The 18,448-nt window shown below is 55.3% G+C and overlaps 1 protein-coding gene across 1 annotated transcript in view; it reads left to right on the top strand.

The window, feature by feature from the left end:
• TRAM2 (translocation associated membrane protein 2) overlaps nt 1-17,680 on the top strand; it is an 82,535-nt gene extending 64,855 nt beyond the window's left edge. Inside the window, exons 5-11 of the mRNA XM_034648266.1 lie at nt 6,251-6,309; nt 7,370-7,454; nt 8,031-8,101; nt 10,392-10,496; nt 10,777-10,920; nt 11,595-11,845; nt 13,015-17,680. Of these exons, the coding sequence (XP_034504157.1) occupies nt 6,251-6,309; nt 7,370-7,454; nt 8,031-8,101; nt 10,392-10,496; nt 10,777-10,920; nt 11,595-11,845; nt 13,015-13,088 (789 nt within the window). The 3' untranslated portion in view covers nt 13,089-17,680. The remainder of the gene's footprint in view (nt 1-6,250; nt 6,310-7,369; nt 7,455-8,030; nt 8,102-10,391; nt 10,497-10,776; nt 10,921-11,594; nt 11,846-13,014) is intronic.
• Nucleotides 17,681-18,448: the final 768 nt, after the last annotated feature.

Genomic DNA, 18,448 nt, shown 5'->3' with positions numbered 1-18,448 from the left:
AGACCTCCAAGATCGAATTTGGCGGTGTTCCCATGGTCACGTGGTTCAGAAGCGGCAGGGACCAGACTTGGACTTAGGAGTCTAGGTCCAGCACACTTAGTTTTCTGATGGTGGCCTCCTGCAAGTAAGGCCAGCGTTCCCCTGCCACCACCCCGTCTGCACATCAAATTCTGTGTGAGTCCATGTCCTTCCCACAAATGCATGGAGGACCAGACAGCTTATCTACGTCTCCTTTCGACACAGTAGGACTCTTTTTTTTTTTTTTTTTTTTTTTNTTTTTTTTTTGCTTGGGGAAGGCACAGTCACCTACTTCATTTAGGTACAATTTACATACAATAAAATATACACCTTAAAGTATACAGGTTGAGTCTCAATAAATGTCTACACCTCTGTAACCACCATCCCAGTGAAGGTGTGGACCATTTCCATCCCTCCATAAAGATCCCTGTGCCCACCCCAGTCCGTCCCCCCACTAATTCTTTTTTTTTAATAATATTTAAATATTTAATAATATTTATTTTGTTATATTAGTCACCATACAGTACATCCCCACTTTTTGATGCAATGTTCCATGATTCATTACTTGCATATAACACCCAGTGCACCATGCAATATGTGCCCTCCTTAATACCCATCACCAGCCTGTCCCAATCCCCTAACCCCCTCCCCTCTGAAGCCCTCAGTCTGTTTCCCAGAGTCCATAGTGTCTCAGTTCATTCCCCCTTATGTTTACCCCCTTCATTCTTCCCTTCCATCTCCTTCCGATCTTCCTATTTCTTATGTTCCATAAATGAGTGAAACCATATGATAATTGTTTTTCTCTGCTTGACTTATTTCACTTAGCATAATCTCCTCCAGTAGGACTCTTCTTTCAAGCAGGCTTTGATATGGCAGAATTCCTTCCTAGCAAGGAGTGTGGACAGCCCTTTGGGGTTCACCGTAACAAGACCTGGCCTGTGGTACATGACCGGGGTTAATGAGCAACCCTGTCCCCCCTTGGAGCACCTCCTATCTGGAACTTGGTCTCTTTCCCAAGATCCAGAATTGTCCTGTGAGAAATGCAGGCCTGGGGCTTGGAAAATTCAGCCAGCCTGTGATCTTTTAGAAGCTCCCTTCCCTGTCTTCCACTAACCTCTCCCCTGCTTCCTTTTCCTTCATGACCACGGTGAGCTTTCACAGCCTGAGGAGCTCCACGTCCAGAGCCGGACGCTGAATTCCTAATCTGAAAGCGGGAGTCAGCATGTCCTTTCGTATCTTGCCTGTGTTTCTGTTATCATCTAATCATGGAACAGTCTTCCTAGCCAGAACATTAGGGGTTCCACATGCTAGGACTGCAGGCTTCTGTCCCCTCAAGAGGGACTGCCCTGGTGCACTGTCCCGGGGGGAAGACCTACAGTGCAGCCTCTGAGGAGTGCCCCCTGCCGTTGTGCAGTGCAGGTTCTGGCCCCCTTGGGTCTGGGTAATGCTGGATGTCAGACCTCCTCCGCCAACTGCTCAGTGTTTGGTTCCTGCAGCCTGCGGAGTCCCCTCGGCTGCTTTGAGGCAGAATGGCCTCTGGGTTTTCAGAAGAAGCCTTGCCTCATCTCTGGGTCACTTGTACCCAAGTAAAGTGCTCCCTCACCCCCAGACATTCCACCCGAGCCGTGACACATTTAGGCCAGATTCTGGAGACCAAAAGCCATGTTACTTAACACCCCTTCCAGAATGTTAAATGCTCAACTGGTCTGTCTTTGCTTCTCTCAGGCCTTCCAAGGCTTGAAAATGATGATGCGCCTTAGTCTGGGAGCGTACAGCACTTGACGTGGGGAGCTCACGGCAGGCTTTTATTAGTGGGACAGCCAGGTCCCCCACTCAACATCTTCCATAGGAAGTGGATACCGAGGGGACCCTGGAAAGTTCCAGTGACCCTGACCTCTAGTAGCACCGTGTAGCCCCTGGCTCTCAGCCACTCCGTCTGCGCCGTCCTCTGGGGGAATGCAGGTGACTGAGGAAGGAGAGAGAGGGTAGTTTTGTAAAAGGAGCGAAAAATAGCTAGTGTTTTTTAAATGCTATTTTTCTGTGAGGATGAAATCTTCTTTGATCCTTCTTTCTTTCCCTCCCACATTCAGTTCATCATTACCCCCCCGACCCTCGCAACAGAGCATGTCAAGGTGCTGTCGCTGCTTTCCGCCCACACTGCTGCCCCAGCCCGCGGTCCACAGGGCAGATTTGGGCCCCTGGGGACACTGGCAGCGTGTGCTGCTGGCAGCGGGCGACTGGAGGCCAGGGATGCCGCTGGATGGCCCACCGTGCACAGGCCAGCCCCCGAACAAGAACTGTCCAGCCCCCGGTGTCAGGATTGCCAAGGCTGGGAAATCCCGGTCCGCAGTCCACGCCGCCATCCTCTCTCGCCTGGACCACTGGCTGTCCTTCTAGAAGGAGGCTGTTTCTGCTCCAGTAGCCTGCCACTCAAATCCACCCAAATTTCCGCTTGGCCAAACAGGTCTTTTTGGAATATAAATGAAATCCTGCACCCTTGTGTCAAGCTGCTGTCCCACCTGCAGTGAAATCCTTCTCTTCCTCTTGTGATCTGGGCTCCCTTCTTACCTCTAGTCTTCCACCTCTCGCGGCCCTCGGGCTCTGCGTGGGTGGTTTCTCTGTTCCAGTGCTCCATCCCCTGAGTCCCCCTGCCCGGCTCCTCCTTCCCATCTAAGTCTCCACCTCAGAGAACCCCCCCACCCCCAGAGTGTACTGTGTCCACTCCGCCCAGTACTGTGATGTTTTTCTTGTTCACTTGTGTCTGCTCTGCTGTCTGTCTGTCCCGCTAGCCCCCAAGCTGCTTGTCAACAGTCCGCGCCCACCGCAGTGTCCCGAGTGCAGAGCCTGGTAGGTACTGAGCGCTCATGAAGTCGGGCTTGGGAGAATGAGGGCTAAACGCAGGCCCTCAACAGTTCTTAAAATCACGAGTCACTTGTTTTTATAAACGTATAGATGGTCATCTATTAAAAAGTGAGCAATACATGAAGGTTTTTTAGAAAAAGTGAAAATTTGCCCCAGATCCCTCCCCCTAGAAATAACTGGGTTTGGGGGGAGGGGTGTTTGATCCAGACATTTCTCTCTGCATTTTATATGCAGAGTGATGAGAGCATGGCTGGACCAACCAATAATGTGGGAGAAGGTCAACCTCCTTACGTTTCGTCTACCTTTGAACTACTATTTATTCAGAAGACAAGACACTTGCACTGTCCTCGGGGAAGCAGGGTGGGTAGGCGCCTGGTGTCCCTGCCCGACTTCCTTGGGAGATCTCCCTTCATATCTTAAGAGCGCTTCGTGAGAGCCTGGTAGAAGGAAGGCCCTTCACTCGGGGCTGATTTCTATTAACAGACTGGCCACTTAGAGCAGAACTCGAGGACGTGATTGTTCTTGAAGGACGAATGATGTTGGTATGTCTGAGTCTAGGTAGCAACCGGCCGTGTTATGACTGGGTTCTGCTGTTTCTGTGGTTCTGTTTGTCCGTTCACCAAAAAGGAAGGCTGCGGGGGCAAAGGGAGGGATTGTTGCAGTTTGCACGGGCCTCCCTGAGCTCCTAGGTTAAGGAGAGAACGAAGGATTTCAGGAGTTCCCCCAGCCCCTCTGCCAGTGCCTGTCGGGGACCGGGATGGGGGCAGGGTTGCCACACTCGGCCCTCTCCTGGCCGGAGCTCAGAGGGCATGCCAGCCCCGGGCCGCCCTCAGGCAGCTGCCTGGCCCGAGGTCTGGAAAAGGCTGTTCTCAGAGCAGTGAGTCATTTTCCTCTGACTCCCCCGCCCTCCTCCCTGCACTCCCTGTGGACTAGACATTCACAAGCAAGCAGCATTTTTCTGGGGGAGTTTCTTTGCTTGTTGGCTTCAAACTTCTGACCTCCTTGTCGCCTAAGAAAAGGGGCCAAGCCAAGGAGGATTCCTGTTTAAAATCACAAGGTCATTTGGGCTTTAGGTTTCTCTCAGTGCTGTTTCTCTTGGCCAGTCTCTTCTCAGGCAGAAATGTCCCTCCCATCTCAGTCCCAGATGGACCATTTTCTTCTTGAGTACATCGCTGCTTCCTCTAAGAAGGGTTGTTCTCACCAGAGATTTCCCTGGAATGAGGTAGAGAGTGGAAGACCATATATACTGCTGGGTACCTGGGTGCTTATGAGCAGCAGAGAGGACAGGCAGAGCCTGAGAGCAGGAGTGTAGGAAAGGGCTCCTGTCACCCTCCAGAGACTCCAGAACCTTCCATGTCTGCCTCAGTCTGCGTGTGACCAAGGGAGGAAGGCAGTGGTAAGGAGAAAGGACTGGGAATGAGGCCATGGGAGGTTGGGGTGAGAGCTTTTCCTTCAGATCTGAGTTACCATGACTGCACTGGGCCATGTCCCTGAGTGGACTTATCAGTACAGTCACTGTGCTAACGGGGCCCTGGGTTGTGAGATGGGGCTGGGGACCGTAGCCGAACGTCCAAGGGTGGGTGGGTCAGCCCTCTCTTGGAAATCCAGCTGACGAGCCACTAGGCAGGAAGTCGAGTGTTGTTCCTGACCCATGGTGGCTTCCTCCTTCTCCAGAGCACTGCTAACCTCCTGACCTTAGTCCTGGTGTGACATTGAGTCTGTCTCCTCATCAAAGCTCCCAGCTCAGTGGAACCTTATTGAGGAACCTGGCTTGAGTTTTTTGTACCTCAGTTGAGGTTGGTGGCCCAGCTCAGATTTCACCTATGCTGCTGAAAAAGCATCTCTTTTCAGGAGCTACTTCCTGTCTTTTCCTTCCTTTCCCTGTCCTAACCTTCTCTGAGGGACAAATAAGAGCCTTGTTCTTCCCTCAGAAGAGAAAAATTGCCTGAAGCATTCATCATTGACTCATTCATTCAACGAACAAGTTTTTATTGGATTCTTGTAACGTCAGCTGACTCTTGCTCACAGAGGAGTGTTTCCTCTTAGGTTTTGTAATTTTGGATTCCAAACTCATCTTTAGCAAGGTTTTATGCGTGAGAATCCTGGACATCCTTGGATGAGAGTATGCCCTGGTGGTATCAGTGGCCCATGGTATTAATAATACTAATTTCTAAGCTTCATAGTTCTTGGACCATACAAGGGGTATAAGTTTGAACTCCAAACCCATGTGAAAGTGAACCCGAGGTTACAGATTTTCAAGGGGTAATGTATTTTGCTTTTCATCCCAAGCCCAGGATGAGCGGAAAGCTTCTTTATCTCTCTTTATTGGTTGTCAGACTGTGGTCTACCCTTTCTCTAGTCTAGTCTAAGCTAGTGCAAACTCTAGTCTAACCATTTTTTGTAGCCCTTCGGGGTCCTGATTTCATACAGGCGTCTTGGATTCTGCCTCTGGAGGCCCCATCTTCTGTTCCCACACGGGCACGAACATCCTGGCCCCAAGCCTAGTGCCTTCTGAGCTGCCCCTGCCTCACCTCACTGCTCTGCTTTTAGCCTCCCGTCCCTTTGGGATCCCTTTCTGGGAAAACTCTTTGCATTTAAGAGAATACTTGTTAGTTTTCATCCTGCATTTCTAGATGTTTCATGATGGGAGGGTTAGCAGGTTACCTCCCTTGCTCTATAATGGGCCCCAGGCCAGGTGCTGGAGGTATAAAGAAGGGCATGATAAGACCCTAGCGTGAAGGAACTTGTGGAGTAATGGAGACCTCTCACGATAACGACACAGTGTGGTAGGTGTCACGCTTCGGAGGCCTATGGGGTGAGGCCTCCTAGGGAGGCCTATGCGGGCCCACGTTCTTTTTATTCATAGTGATGTGAAAAGCCAAAGTAGGCTTTTCGTTTTTCCCGTGGATGGTGATTCTGCAGTCCACTTGCTTATTCATTCTACAAGCATTTCCTGAGTGCCTTCATGCCAGGCAAAATGCTAGACACATAAACATAAGCTATCACATTTATTTCTAACAATAACTCTGCGAGGGTATTTTTATCCTCATTTTCAGATGAGCCAACTGACACGTAGGGAGACTAACTTGCCCAGAGGATACAGCCAGTGAGTGCCAGGCCCACGTCCAGACACAGGTCTTCAGACCCCAGACGAGGGCTCTTCCTACAATATCATGGCTTTTTGACAATAAAGAAGCCGGCGGAGGGCCGGGTGGCTCCCATGCAGAGAGATCCTTCATTTTCATGTTTCCTGTCCCTTCCTCTTTCTGGCAGCTGGGGATCGGGTGCACCCCTGACCCCGGCCCTGCCCAGGGCCCCAGCGGGTCTCCTTCCCACCTCTCTAAAGGCCGTTTCTCCTTGCCCACTACAGGAAGGATACTTAACAAACCCAAGAAGCCTCTGGGAAGACTACCCACACGTGTACCTCCCGTGAGTATTCTCATGACTGTGTCTCCCGGGAGAAGCAGGCTGGTCCACTGGCTTGCTCATCCGAGCCTGTGGCCGGAAAACTGCGGGCCTGTGGGCATGAGGAGCCACTCATGCCCCGAGCCCTTTTGGGCACAGTGTCGCTGACAGTGGTCTTGTCTGGGGGCTGCTTCCTCCTAGCGCGCTTGACCGGAGACTCCCAAACTGAACGTCTCCTGTACTAGCCCCTATCACAGAGGTGACATCAGCTCCGCCTGCTGTCACAGACCACCAGAGGCTGGGTGGCTTAGAAATTACACAACAGAAATTTATTGCTCACGGTTCTGGAAGCCTGAAAAGCCCGAGATTTGGTGTCTGCTGAGGGTCTGGTCCTGGGGTCTCTTTAACAAAGGCACGGATCCCATTAATGAGGCCCCCCGCCCTCATGACTTGATCACCTCCCCAAGGCCCCACCTCCTGATACCATCACAGGAGGATTCGGATTTCAACATCCGAATTTTGAATTTTGAGGGACACACAGTGAGTCCGCAGCGGGTACCCACCCCGTCGGAGACTGATAACGTAAGCAGAGCACGTCTGTCAAGGTCTCTGGGCCTGGTACCTCCTTGATGACCTGAGCGCTTTGATAGTGTGCCTTCCTCCAGGCCCTGCACAGCCGGCGCCCCTTCCGAGGCAGCCCCCCCTCCTGTCCTGCCCTGTGCTGCCTCCTGCGGGAGACCCTCCGTGCCTTTCCTGAGACCCTTCCGAGCAACAGCAGAGGGCTTCCTGCTGAGCCGCCATCTCTGCCACTTAGCTGTGCTCACTCTTCAGCATAGCGGTGCCCCGTCTTCACGGTCCAGGCGCAGCCTTCCCTTCTCCAGGCCGAGGAACCCTCCTCTGTTCTCTCCACCAGTTTTGTTTCCCTCCGTGGACTCTGTGTCCCGTGAAGTGCTCTCGTCTGTGGAGCAGGGTCACTGGGTTCAGGGCGTCCCTCTGGCTCCTGGGCCAGCTCCTACCCCAGTCCTGCCCTCCCTCCCCCACACCGTGCTTGTCCCTCCCCTGTGACCCGTTCCCTTGTCTCCAGCTTCCAGGTGAAGTTTTTCTACCTGTGTCAGCTGGCCTACTGGCTGCACGCACTTCCTGAACTGTACTTCCAGAAGGTACGGAAGGTGAGTACTCCCCATCTGGGAAGCCCTGTGGCCTCCACTCCCCCTGCTGTTCCCAGGGGTAAGCTGCTGCGTCTTCCCCTGGAAGCGCAGAGCTGGGTGGGGACGGGGGTGTGTCTGCGGGTTGAGGAAGATGCTGAGCCAGCGAAGTCTCTGTGAAGATGTCCCTGAGGGCAGGCCACCAGCGCGTCTCTGCCTCCCACACTAGACATGTGGCTTTGGGGGAGGTCTACCTCTTGTCTTCGGATAGCGGGTCAGAGGTTTTTGCCTTTCTCGGGGTTTTGTTTTTTTTTTGTTTTTTTTTTTTAAGTAGTCTCTCTCTGAATTATTTCCAAAAGCCCTGTTCCCCAGTCCCTGTCTCTTCTTTCTCAACCCAGCCCCACCCCGCGGTCCGGAAGCTGGTGCCTCGCCCTCCAACTTGCCAGCAGCCTGGTGCTCGGGCCTCTGGCGTGATCTGGGGCCAGCTGGGTCAGAGCAGCCCTGCCCGGCCCACCGTCATCCCTCTGCACGCCCCCTCCCCGTTCCTGCATCTTGAGCTGGGGAGGGAGCATGTTTACTGTCGGCTTCTCTCGTTCGCAGGAGGAAATCCCCCGGCAGCTCCAGTACATCTGTCTGTACCTGGTCCACATAGCCGGAGCTTACCTCTTAAAGTGAGTGAGACCCCGGAGCCGGCCAGACTGCCGTGCCCTTTTGTGTCCATGTAGCTCTCCACACAGGTTTCAACGAGGCATTTATTAGACACCTTCTGTTTGCCAAGCACCATGCTGGGACCTGGGAACACAGAGGTGGCGGTTGCTTTATCTTGAGCAGTTCATGCCTAGCCCAGTGGGAGACCGTTGTAGGCACAGGTCAGGACCGCTCAGTGTGGCCAGTGTGGGGCTACGTTACGTATCCTCGGCCGTGGGAACCCAGAAGGGTGACAGTCCTCCCAGCACAGAGCCAGGGAGGCTTGGAGGGATGTTGGCACTTGAACCATAGCTTTGAAGTCGGAGGAGCCGCCATAGTGTTTGGCCTCGAGTGTCTATTACGAAAAGACTCCTGTTGATTAGTAGGCTTTGTCGCTGCTGATTTGGAATTTTCTTGAGCTTTATCTGTGCAGCATAGGAGAACACCCTGTACTTCTCTGGGCCAACATTTTGAGGGATCGCGATGGGTAACTTTCTGCTAGGCTCCCCGGAGGTCCTGGAGCCCGTTATCTCCTAGGCCCTCACGGCTAGCGTCCTGTGAGGCTGACCGCCCTGGGGGAATGGAGTTAGGGGGAAGGCAGCTCTGGCATCCCAGGGAAGGAGATGGACAGGAGTCTGACCCTGTTCGGGCAGGGTCCTGTGATTCTTGTTTGGAAATCAGATTAGAACCGGGAGGGCAGGGAGCAGCAGATCCTCGAAAGTGAGGCCCATCCCATTCCCCGGTGATGCTGGTGCAGCCGCCTCTCTGCTCACCTTCCTTCTCCATCCTTGTTTTCGTTTTCAGAAGTGAGTGTGGGGGTGGGAGACCCTTGACTAAGGATTTTCCCAGGAAGACAGACCTTTGAAATGCCAACTGGTACAAGGCCTTGTTTTGGTGAAGAGCTTGACTTTTAAGGGCCTTCACTCAGCACGTACCTGAGCTCCTCCCCCGGGCCAGGTGCTGCCTTATGAGCTGCAGTCCCATCTGGGTGAAGGCAGACCAAGGCCTCGCTCTCCTGGGGTGTCCGTTCTAGCCAGTGGCAGGCCATTAAGAAAATTGAATTTCTGGGCGCCTGGGTGGCTCAGTCGGTTGAGCGTCTGACTCTTGATTTCGGCTCAGGTCATGCTCTCAGGGTCATGAGATCGAGCCCTACATTGGACTCTGTGCTGAGTGTGGAGCCTGCTTGGGATTCTCTCTCCCTTTTACCCCATCGTCTCTTAAAAAGGAAAGGAAATAGTTGCCTGTGTTGTTAAGTGTGATGAAGAGAATAATGGGAGAGAGCGACTTGTCTCGTGGTACCTTTGTCATGGGGAGGGAAGACTCTCTGAGGAGGTGACTCAGGTTGCGGCAGGAATGACAAGACTCAGGCATGTGAAGATCTGGGCGGACAGCGGTGCAGGCAGAGAAACAGCAGGTGCAGAGGCCCTGAGGTGGGAGTGAGTGTAAAGCCCACTGTGGCCAGAGTGCAGAAGATGAGGTGTGAGACAAGGTCACAGGCAAGATCACGTTGGACTTTCCAGGTCATGTGAAAACGTTGGCTAGTTCTCACATCATTCTCTCGACCAGCCTCAGGATCCCACGTCCCTCCCGGTCCACGTTGGCCTGCTTTGGTCTCATCGGGTGGAAGTGGCGGGATCCGTGGTTAGCACCGCCTGTGCGAGCGCTCCCACGTCACCTTCCCGGCTTCCTGCAGCCCCTGGCAGCCCCCCTGCACGTTCGGCACGATCTGCAATTGCACTTTGCAGTCTTTCTGCATGCATTTGAACGACAGTTGACCATCTGTAGCAAACTGCCTGAGAAAGCCAGTGATGACCCCGTGCCTGGAACAGAGCAGAGCGGGATGTCAGAGTGGGTGGTGCTAATGTTTTAAGAGGCTGGGTCATTAGCACATATCCTTGCATTATGTGGAGTTTTGCTTCTCTGTGTACCTCTTAGCTGCAAGGACCTGGATAATTAAAAACCAGACAGTGGGAATCCCTCATATTTCCACCCGCAAAGCTCAGCCCCTTGTTCTGAGCACGTTTTATGTGCTTGGGCCCGGGCCGGGCGAAGCAGGTTCCGGGGCGGGGGGGGGGGCTCCGGACCCAGCCAGGCCAGGTGGACGGCCGGGGGTCCAGTGTTCTCTTAGAGGTGCGGCCGCAGACCCAGATCTTGCCGGCCGAGGAGGGCCAGCCGGGCAGAGGGGGCGTGGGGCACGGAGCTGCGGGTGCCGGGCCTTGGGCTCTGCTCTCCGTGGCGTCACGCGGGGACTGTGAGGCCTGTCGTCTCTCGCAGCCTGAGCCGCCTGGGCCTCCTCTTGCTGCTGCTGCAGTACGGCACTGAGTTCCTCTTCCACATGGCTCGGCTCTTCTCCTTTGCCGATGAGAACAACGAGAAGCTGTAAGTGACGTACGGCGGCCGGCCTGTCCGAGGCGCCGTGGGCAGCGGCCTCCTGTGCGGCCTGGCTGGTGGGTGGGAGGCTCCTGCCTGGGCTATGAACTGCCCCTTACTTGTAGCCGGCACCCCGAGGCTGTTTTTCGGAGCCTCCGATTCTAAACCTCTCCTCCCTCAGACACCCTACTCGGCTACCCTTGCATGCTCTTTGCACTTGGGGTTGCTTCTGGAGAAGTGGGTGACGGTTCCCTCAAGGCTGACGGCCCTTTTCCGCCTCCACGAGCAGGTTTAATGCCTGGGCTGCTGTATTTGGGGTCACCCGCCTCTTCATCCTCACACTCGCCGTGCTGGCCATTGGCTTTGGACTTGCTCGCGTGGAAAACCAGGCCTTTGACCCCGAGAAAGGGAACTTCAACACCTTACTTTGCAGGTGAGTTGGGAAAAAGCCCAAGGCGAGAAATTCAGGCTCCCTGAGCAGTCGGGAGCCTCCTGAACTTGGCACAACTTTGGAAGGTCGGGGGCAACAGACCCCCGAGTCTCCCACACAGGGATGTTTTGCTGGAGATCTCTAGCCAGCAGGCCTGAGAGGAGAAGCGCTACCAGCCTTCTGCTTCTGGCAAGACCGTCTTCACTGGCTGGCCTGGCCTGCTGGGACTGCGGTCAGAGTCCCCAAGTGGGAACCCCCTCACCCATGTCTAGCGCTTCGTGGTGCATGATGCGTGTCCTGTCTAGCCCCTCGGCTGATCGTTACAGCCACGCTTGGACTCTGTACAGTGGTGTGCTCGGCAGCTTGGCCGGTGGCCTTCCGCAGCGGCTGGGAAGGCAGGGAGGAAGCCATTGTGTTTCCATGCCACCCTCGGGCCTGGGAGGGTGTGGATTGGTCCGACGTTGCTCAGCTTTTAAGCGGCATGCTAGATGAGAAGCCACTGTTCTAGAATTATTTTGCTATATCCTAATTCGATTCATTTGAATTCTTTGACTATATCTATGGAGTTTAAAGGAGTCCCGTTCTGTGCTGTGGGTACGAAAGAGACCTGCCACGGAGGCCATGTGACTAGGGAGCTGGACGTGCGTCAGTCACCTCCTCCGCCCTGGTCTCCCTAGCCCCATCCCTCTGTCAGCACCTCTACGGTGTGCTAGAGGGGTGATAGGCATGGATGCACACGCTCGGCTGGGGGCAGGGTGGGGGCATGCCGGCGCCGAGGGGGACGGCTGTTGGGGCTGCGGGGGCCCCGACCATGTCTCCTGCTCCGGCCGGGCCCCCCCTGAGCCCGCNTACTGGAACGAGCAGAGCGCCAAGCGGAGAGTCCCAGCTGCCCCCAGACTGCCAGCCAGGCTCGTCAAGAGGGAATCTGGTGAGTGCCAGGCCCCCAGGCAGGTAGCCGAAGTCAGTCTGGGATGGAGGGGGAGGAGCCCGGGCCCGCAGGCTCTCCCCGGACCAGTCCTGCCGCTCCTCCGTCCTTCCCTGGGCCCTGGCTCTCGGCTCTTGCCGGGGCCTGACTGGCACGTGGCTGGGCAGGGGCCAGGGACACGTCGTGGGTGAGGCTGGCCCGGAGGAGGCGGGGAGCCCTCCTGGCCACGGGGGGTGGAGTGGTAGCTGGGTGGGGAGCTCTGGGCGGAAAGCGTGTCCTCGAAGTGGCTTCTGAATGCCAGCCAAGATCTGCCGCCTGTGCGGCTCTGTCCTTACCTGCCCTCTTGCTCCGCGTCTCACCATGGCCCCGCCTCCCGGGTTGCTGGCTCCTCTTCTGTCCTCAAGAATGACTCGGGGGGACACGGTGCTAGGTGGGCGGCAGGGGTGGGACACCCACTTCTGTGGCCCTGGCCACACTCCAGTGACCGCCTGGCCTGGGTTCCAGGCCACTGCCAGCCCTGCCCTGTGTGTCCAGCCTGGGGGCCCGTCTGCACCAGGCTCTGTTCTCTGACTCACCTGCCTCTCTCCAGGTGTGGCCTGCTTGGCAGGGCCTGCTATGTGTTTGGAGCAGACACGTGTGTAGCTGGGTGTGACGGGTCAGGCCTGGCTGGGAGTGGATGTGGGGCGTGAGGCCGCAGCCACATGGATTTGGAACAGGCACAGGGAGGGGTTTGTGACGTCAATAAAAAGCACCATTTTTTCTGCCAGAGGAGTATCAGGCCTCTGAGTGATGCCTGTCCCTGCAGCCTTTGCCCCCTCCTCTCCATTCTCCCCTCCCCGGGAGCTGGGTGGGTACCCTGCAGGGGGGCTGAGAGAAACCGAGGCCACTAGTGGCATCTACCCGATTCCACCTAGGATCTGGTCCAGCCTGAGGCCGGGGCGGGCGGGCCCCAGCCTGTTCCTGGGTCACCATTCTGTGTGACCCCGGCCCCCTTCTGCTAAAGGACAGTCAGGACCAGCCAGCTCCCGCAGAGTCACACTGCAGGGGAGCAAGAGCCCCCCGGGAGCCGTTCTCGGTGGGAAGGTGCGCCGGGCATCCCCCTGGCCTGCCCCGTGTGCCCTGCACCAGTCCCACGGGAACACCACGTCTGTCTGTCTCCCCTCGCTTCCTAGGTTACCATGAAAACGGAGTGGTGAAAGCGGAGAATGGCACCTCCCCACGGACTAAGAAACTCAAGTCTCCTTGAGGCCAAAGTGCTGGAACAAGGATCCTCTCGTGGGGGCCCAGCAGGGAGGTGGGGAGCCCGGCCCTCACCACTGCCTTCCCCCTCCTGCTCCTGGCGCTGCCTCTCGAGCAGCAGGAACCGGTCTTCAAACGGGGCTGTTCCTCTTTCTTACTTCTTGGCTTTCTCTTCTTACTCTTCCAAAAACCCTTCTCAATAAAACCAAAACTCTTCTTCTTTCTCTCCCTCAAGCCACCTCATGTCCTCACCTCTGTGCTGTGTTGGGTTTTCTGGAACCCAGGCTCGTGTGGTTCTCTTTTGGCTTGTCTCCTCTTTCTATTCCTTCATGGCTGCTTCCTTTGACTCTTCACCATATTGTGCAATTTTTCTGTCTGATTTTTACAATGAGCGGGAGCTCACAGTGCAGTCCTGGCCATCCGACAGCCAGCATCAGTCCCCAGGACCTGTCAAAGTCAGAAGCCTCGAGCCTGGAGCCTCCGCCTGGGGCCGCTACCTGGCCCCCGGGAGGCCCCGTGTTCAGGCGAGGGGAGGAGAGAGCAGCCCACGTGGATCATCGTCTCCCGGTGCTGATTAACTGAGATGTATGATTCCAGTGCCGCACGCACCACACGGAGGCCCGGCAGCGCCACTGCTACTTGGAAATGCCAGGGCGTTTGGCTGTGGGGCACAGCCACCCGGTCCAGAAAGGTGGTGGGAACTGTGTTGGGTCCCGGGACTCAAGGCTGCTCTCCGGTGGCCGCTCCTGGATGGAGGCCATTCGGCCCTCGCTTTGCCGGGGAGGTGCTGAAGGACAAGTCTTCCGCCCTCTGGAGCAAGAGCAAAGCTGCGGAGCAGCAGACACTTCTGGAAAGGTAATGGTGGCAGAGATGACGGAGTGGTCGCCCTAGAGCTTTCTTCAGGCCCAGCCCCAGCTGCTTTTTCAGCCGTTTGCCAGCATTCAAACCCCAGCCCACCTGCAGTGACCAGAGCGGCCTGGAGGATGCTGGTCCTGAAGCCCAGACCCAGGCGGCCTGGTGAGGGGCTGGCCTCGCTGCCTCACTTAACCTCTCCTGCTGCAGGAGCACCGAGCCCCGCACTGGCCCCCGGTGCCGCAGGGAGTTGCCGGGCCACCTACCCTCTGGCTCGTCTATTGAGTGTCTTTGGGCTGGTCGTTGTCACCCTGTGATGTTTGTTGAGCGCACCTGCAACATTTTAGACTGTACGAAAGTGGGACTGATCGGAATGATGTGCCGGGCAGACAAGCAGACGCCCCTGTGCCAGTGGGAGGTTCTGCCTTCCCCTCCGCTCTTCTTCCCTTTGCTCCCCGCAGAGACAAGGCCTCCAAGTCCATATGGGGCCTGGGGAGGACTTCAGAAGGGGTCAGGCTAAGTCCTAATTAAGAACTCTCGAACTCTGCATGGAGGTGCAGGGAGCAGGTCTGGATGGGTGTAGAAATGCGTCGTTGGAGGTGCTGGTCTTCTTTCCGACCTCACAGTAGAAGCCAAACCTTGGATTGTTATCCTAAAAGGGGGAGATGGGCCTTTCATCAGGGCAGCTCCCCTTCTCCATGTCACTTGCATCAGAGATAGATTTGGTTTTCCAGTGACAGGGATTTGTACCCGAACACCATTGTCAACCCTCCTTGCTGGGCAGAGCTGCTCTTAGCCTCTGATGACCCTTAGGAAGCAGGACGGCCCTTGTGGAGATCTGCAGCCCTCCCGTCTTCTCTGACACTTCTCTGGGCTGCAGAGCAGAACGTTGCTAGGAAGGTGGCTTGGTATCAACCCGGCAGACCTGAGCCAGGACCCCTTAGCCATTTGGCTAAATACCCCTGCCCAGGCTGTGGTTTTGTTCATCTCCCTACCTTGCCTGGTGAGGGAAGGACGTCCAGCCGGCAGCCTCCAAAGCTGCCCCATGAGCCTCCCTGCCCATCCCATTTCTCCCCTGGCTGTGTCCCAGGCAGCGTTCTGTCCCCGCAAGGGGTCACTCCCTCAGGTGAGCCCCAGGTAAACTTTGGCAGGTGTGTGGTGTGCTGCAGGCCGAGAGGTGGGGCGATAGCTTGAGGCCGGCCATCAGGCAGCCTCCCTTCTCGCGTCCACAGGTCTAGGGAGGTGTTGCCAGAGGCCACGTGGCTCCGTGTCCCCTAAATGTCCTGTAAGCTGGCGCGGTGGCGTGTGATTCAGAGGTGGTGCCGCTGCCCCAGCGGCTGGGGCCAACGTAGGCCGTTTCTTAAAGGATAGGGTGTGTGCAGGGATGAGGGCTAGTGAGATTTTTTTTCTGCCATGTCAACACCCCTGAGACCATGAGTGAGGCTAGTGTGTCATCGGCCAGGCCTCAGGAATGATCGGAGGGGAGGGGGGGGGAGAAGAGTAATTGTGGGACCTTTGTCACCCCCTGGCATCTCGGCCACGTTTGTCTCCGAGCAGAGCCCAGGCTTTGGCCGGCTTGCTCAAAGCAGGGTGCCAGGGGCCGAAGTAACCCCACCTCATCCTGTGAGCTGCTTGTGCTGGCTTGTCCTGATTTGGCCACTTTGGCTGTCTTCAGTCTTAAACGTTCTCTCCTGTCCCCAAAGTGCCAAGCCCTGTGGGAGGGCCGTGCCAGACAGCTGCAAGTTTGAGAGGCCAGCCCGGCAAGAGCAGGAGAATGGATGCAAATCTACCTCAGCACCGGCCGCCTCTCTCAACATCCCTGACTGGCACAGGCGTGGGGGAGGCCGAGCAGGTGGCAGTGGCAGGCGAGGCCGGCTGTGTGGTGGGTGTGGGGACCCGGGGCTGCTGAGCTTCAGTGTTGGGAAAGCTATTTTTACCATCAGGCTCTGAGAGCTGCACTATTAATAAGTTATGTGTGTTCTTTTTGAAGGTAGGGGAAAGTTCGAGAGGAAAGGGGGAACAGGCAGAGCCCAGAGGGGAGCTGCTGCTTCCCCATTCTAGTCCATTCTGTGTGTGTGTGTGTCTGGGCCACCAGACCTAAACTGTTGCCGAGAACCTTCTGTGTTTGTCCCAAGGCAGCGCTTACTAACGTTCAGAAACCAGACTAGACCTCGTGCTCTGGCCACCTTTGCAGATGGCGGCTCTTGACGGGAATCCCTCGGCGCCTAGAAACCCTGGAAGCCTGGCTTGGGTGTTCTGTGCGTCTGGGTTTTTCTTTAGGGACCTTCTCCCTCGGTACCCTTTGACTTTTTTCCTAAGTGGTGAAGGAGAGGTAGGGGCAGAGAGTACACCCCCTCCCAAGATTCCACAAGAGAAAATTCTATTCCCTGGATGCTTTTTAAAATTTGCAGTGGCTTGCCAGGCCCCGTGCGGCTCAGGAAGGCTTGGTTTGGATTTCTTTGGTTTGGATTTCAGCCTTCCCAGTCAGTTTTTCTTTCCCTCCTGAGGGCCTTGGAGACCCAAGTGAACAGACTTTGTTCGCAAATGTCGTATGTCGCCCTCTGTTCCTCCCTGATGGAGGCAGGACAATGGAGTGGTCTTTCTTCCCTCCTGCTGCCTCCCCTGCCCATGGGCCTGGTCCTCAGAAGGAACTCTGGGCACGACCAGGGAACAGGGTCATTGTCAGATCATGGGAAACTTCAGTAGAATCCCTCTCCGACCCCCGGTGGCTCAGGAGGCAGCCTTCACCCTCTCGCTTTACTCTGGTTCCCACAGGGATCGTTTAACCGCTGCTCCTCATCCGCTGCCTCCCCTCTGGCCTGCTCCCTCTTGTTCTAGAGGTCTCAGAAAAGCACTGGGACTTGTGTGTCCTGTGCTGACCTTATGCTCCGCAACCCCTGAGAGTTCTTGTCCCAAGCAGCCCTTTCCTCCTCTGTGTATGAAGTGCCTTACTTGCCGTGTGGCCTTCCGGCCTCTGCACGTGCTGTGTGGCCAGCCCCCTGTGGCGGGTTGTCATGTGCAGCTGAGGACACTGGACCCCAGTATAGTCCATGTAAAAGGGACACGGATTATGACATTTTGGCCTCATTTGTCTCCATCCCTTCCCCCCATGCTGTTGGGGTCCATGGTATGTTCTAGGTTTTGTTTCTGGTTTCTCCCTTGTGTTGGCTTTCTGGCCCACATGGGTGGCTACAGAAGCCTAGAAGCCCAGGGGCCTCCAGGGACGAGGTCTCCCGCGGTGAGCCCTTCTCTGCCAGGTCCCCCCCAGCCCCCCGATTAAAAAGAAAAGTAGCCTGGCTCTAACCTCTTCCAATCTGTTTTGCCTCCCATTCAACCCACAGTTGATATGATCAGGGTGTTTACTTTGACTTCCCAGTCACAAGTGTTTGCTCACAGACCCCGGGCTGACAGTGGGTCTAGTTTGGCTGTTGCAGAATTTCTTCGCGCTCCTCAGTGTTACCTATGTTAGCAGCCGCAGCTGCCTGCCGTCTCCTTGCTCCTCCGGGTTGTGCAATAACTCTCCCCGCCCGTGGTCTTCCCACAGGCCCTGCTGTCGCTAAGCACCCTGCAGCTGGGAAGGGAAGGGACCCGCGGGAGGGTGGTCGTCCTCCCCACAGAAGAAACGTGCGCCACTTCCCCTTCGTTGCTGTCATTCTCTTCATCTGGGTGGGTTTCCGTGCACTCTCCTAGAACATTGTAGCATCGCCTTAGAAGGCCGTAGATTTTTTTAAAAATCTGTTGAAAAGGAAAAAAAAACCATCCTCATGATGGGGCATTAAATAAGTTGGTGCCTGGGAATAAGATCTCTTGGACCCCGGGGAGTTCACCGTCACTGTCTAAAAGCATTCTAGGGTTTCTCGTTTGCCTTGGAGAGGAAGGAGGTGGTCCCGAGGCACAGCCGCGCGCGGACCGTTCACGGACAGGAGCTGGCTGGGACTGAGCTCCACCGTGTCCTCGGTACGGATTCGAGTGGTCATGGGATGAGACCCCACACCTCGTTTTTCAGTTCTCTTGTTCAGTTAACACCTGAAGGAGGAGCCGCTGCTGGTGCGGGAGCAGCTCCTAATGCAAATGTGGGCAGGTGGTCTCTCCATTCTTCTGCTTTAGCCTGTTCATGTTATGGACCAAATTTCAACAAGGAACTCAAGGAGAATTTGTACCCTGCCGTATTTATGCTTTCATGTAAAAGGTTTGTTTTTTTTTTTTTGGGCGGGAGGGGTGGGTCTTTTTACTTTCAGTGAACTTTTTTCAAAAGCCTTTTCCACTGTTTCTGGTTTTAAAACAAATTACAGTTTTGTATGGATTTTTTTAATGTACATTTGGAAACAAATATTTTTGAAATAACTGAATAAAAGGCATAGAATTATCAAATTGTCTCTGGTTCCATTATGTTTTTAATCTGGATGCTTACATTTGTTTTCACTTGAAAAATAATTTTGTATCCATTTTAGTCCCATTTATACTATTTTTCAGTCTACTAGTCCTTTCTTGTATATCTTTTTTGAGCTGTATGTG

This window comes from Ailuropoda melanoleuca, chromosome 19, assembly GCF_002007445.2.
Source record: "Ailuropoda melanoleuca isolate Jingjing chromosome 19, ASM200744v2, whole genome shotgun sequence".
NCBI lineage: Eukaryota > Metazoa > Chordata > Mammalia > Carnivora > Ursidae > Ailuropoda > Ailuropoda melanoleuca.
The sequence above is the reverse complement of the archived record's forward strand: the minus strand, read 5'-3'. Positions and strand labels throughout refer to the sequence as shown.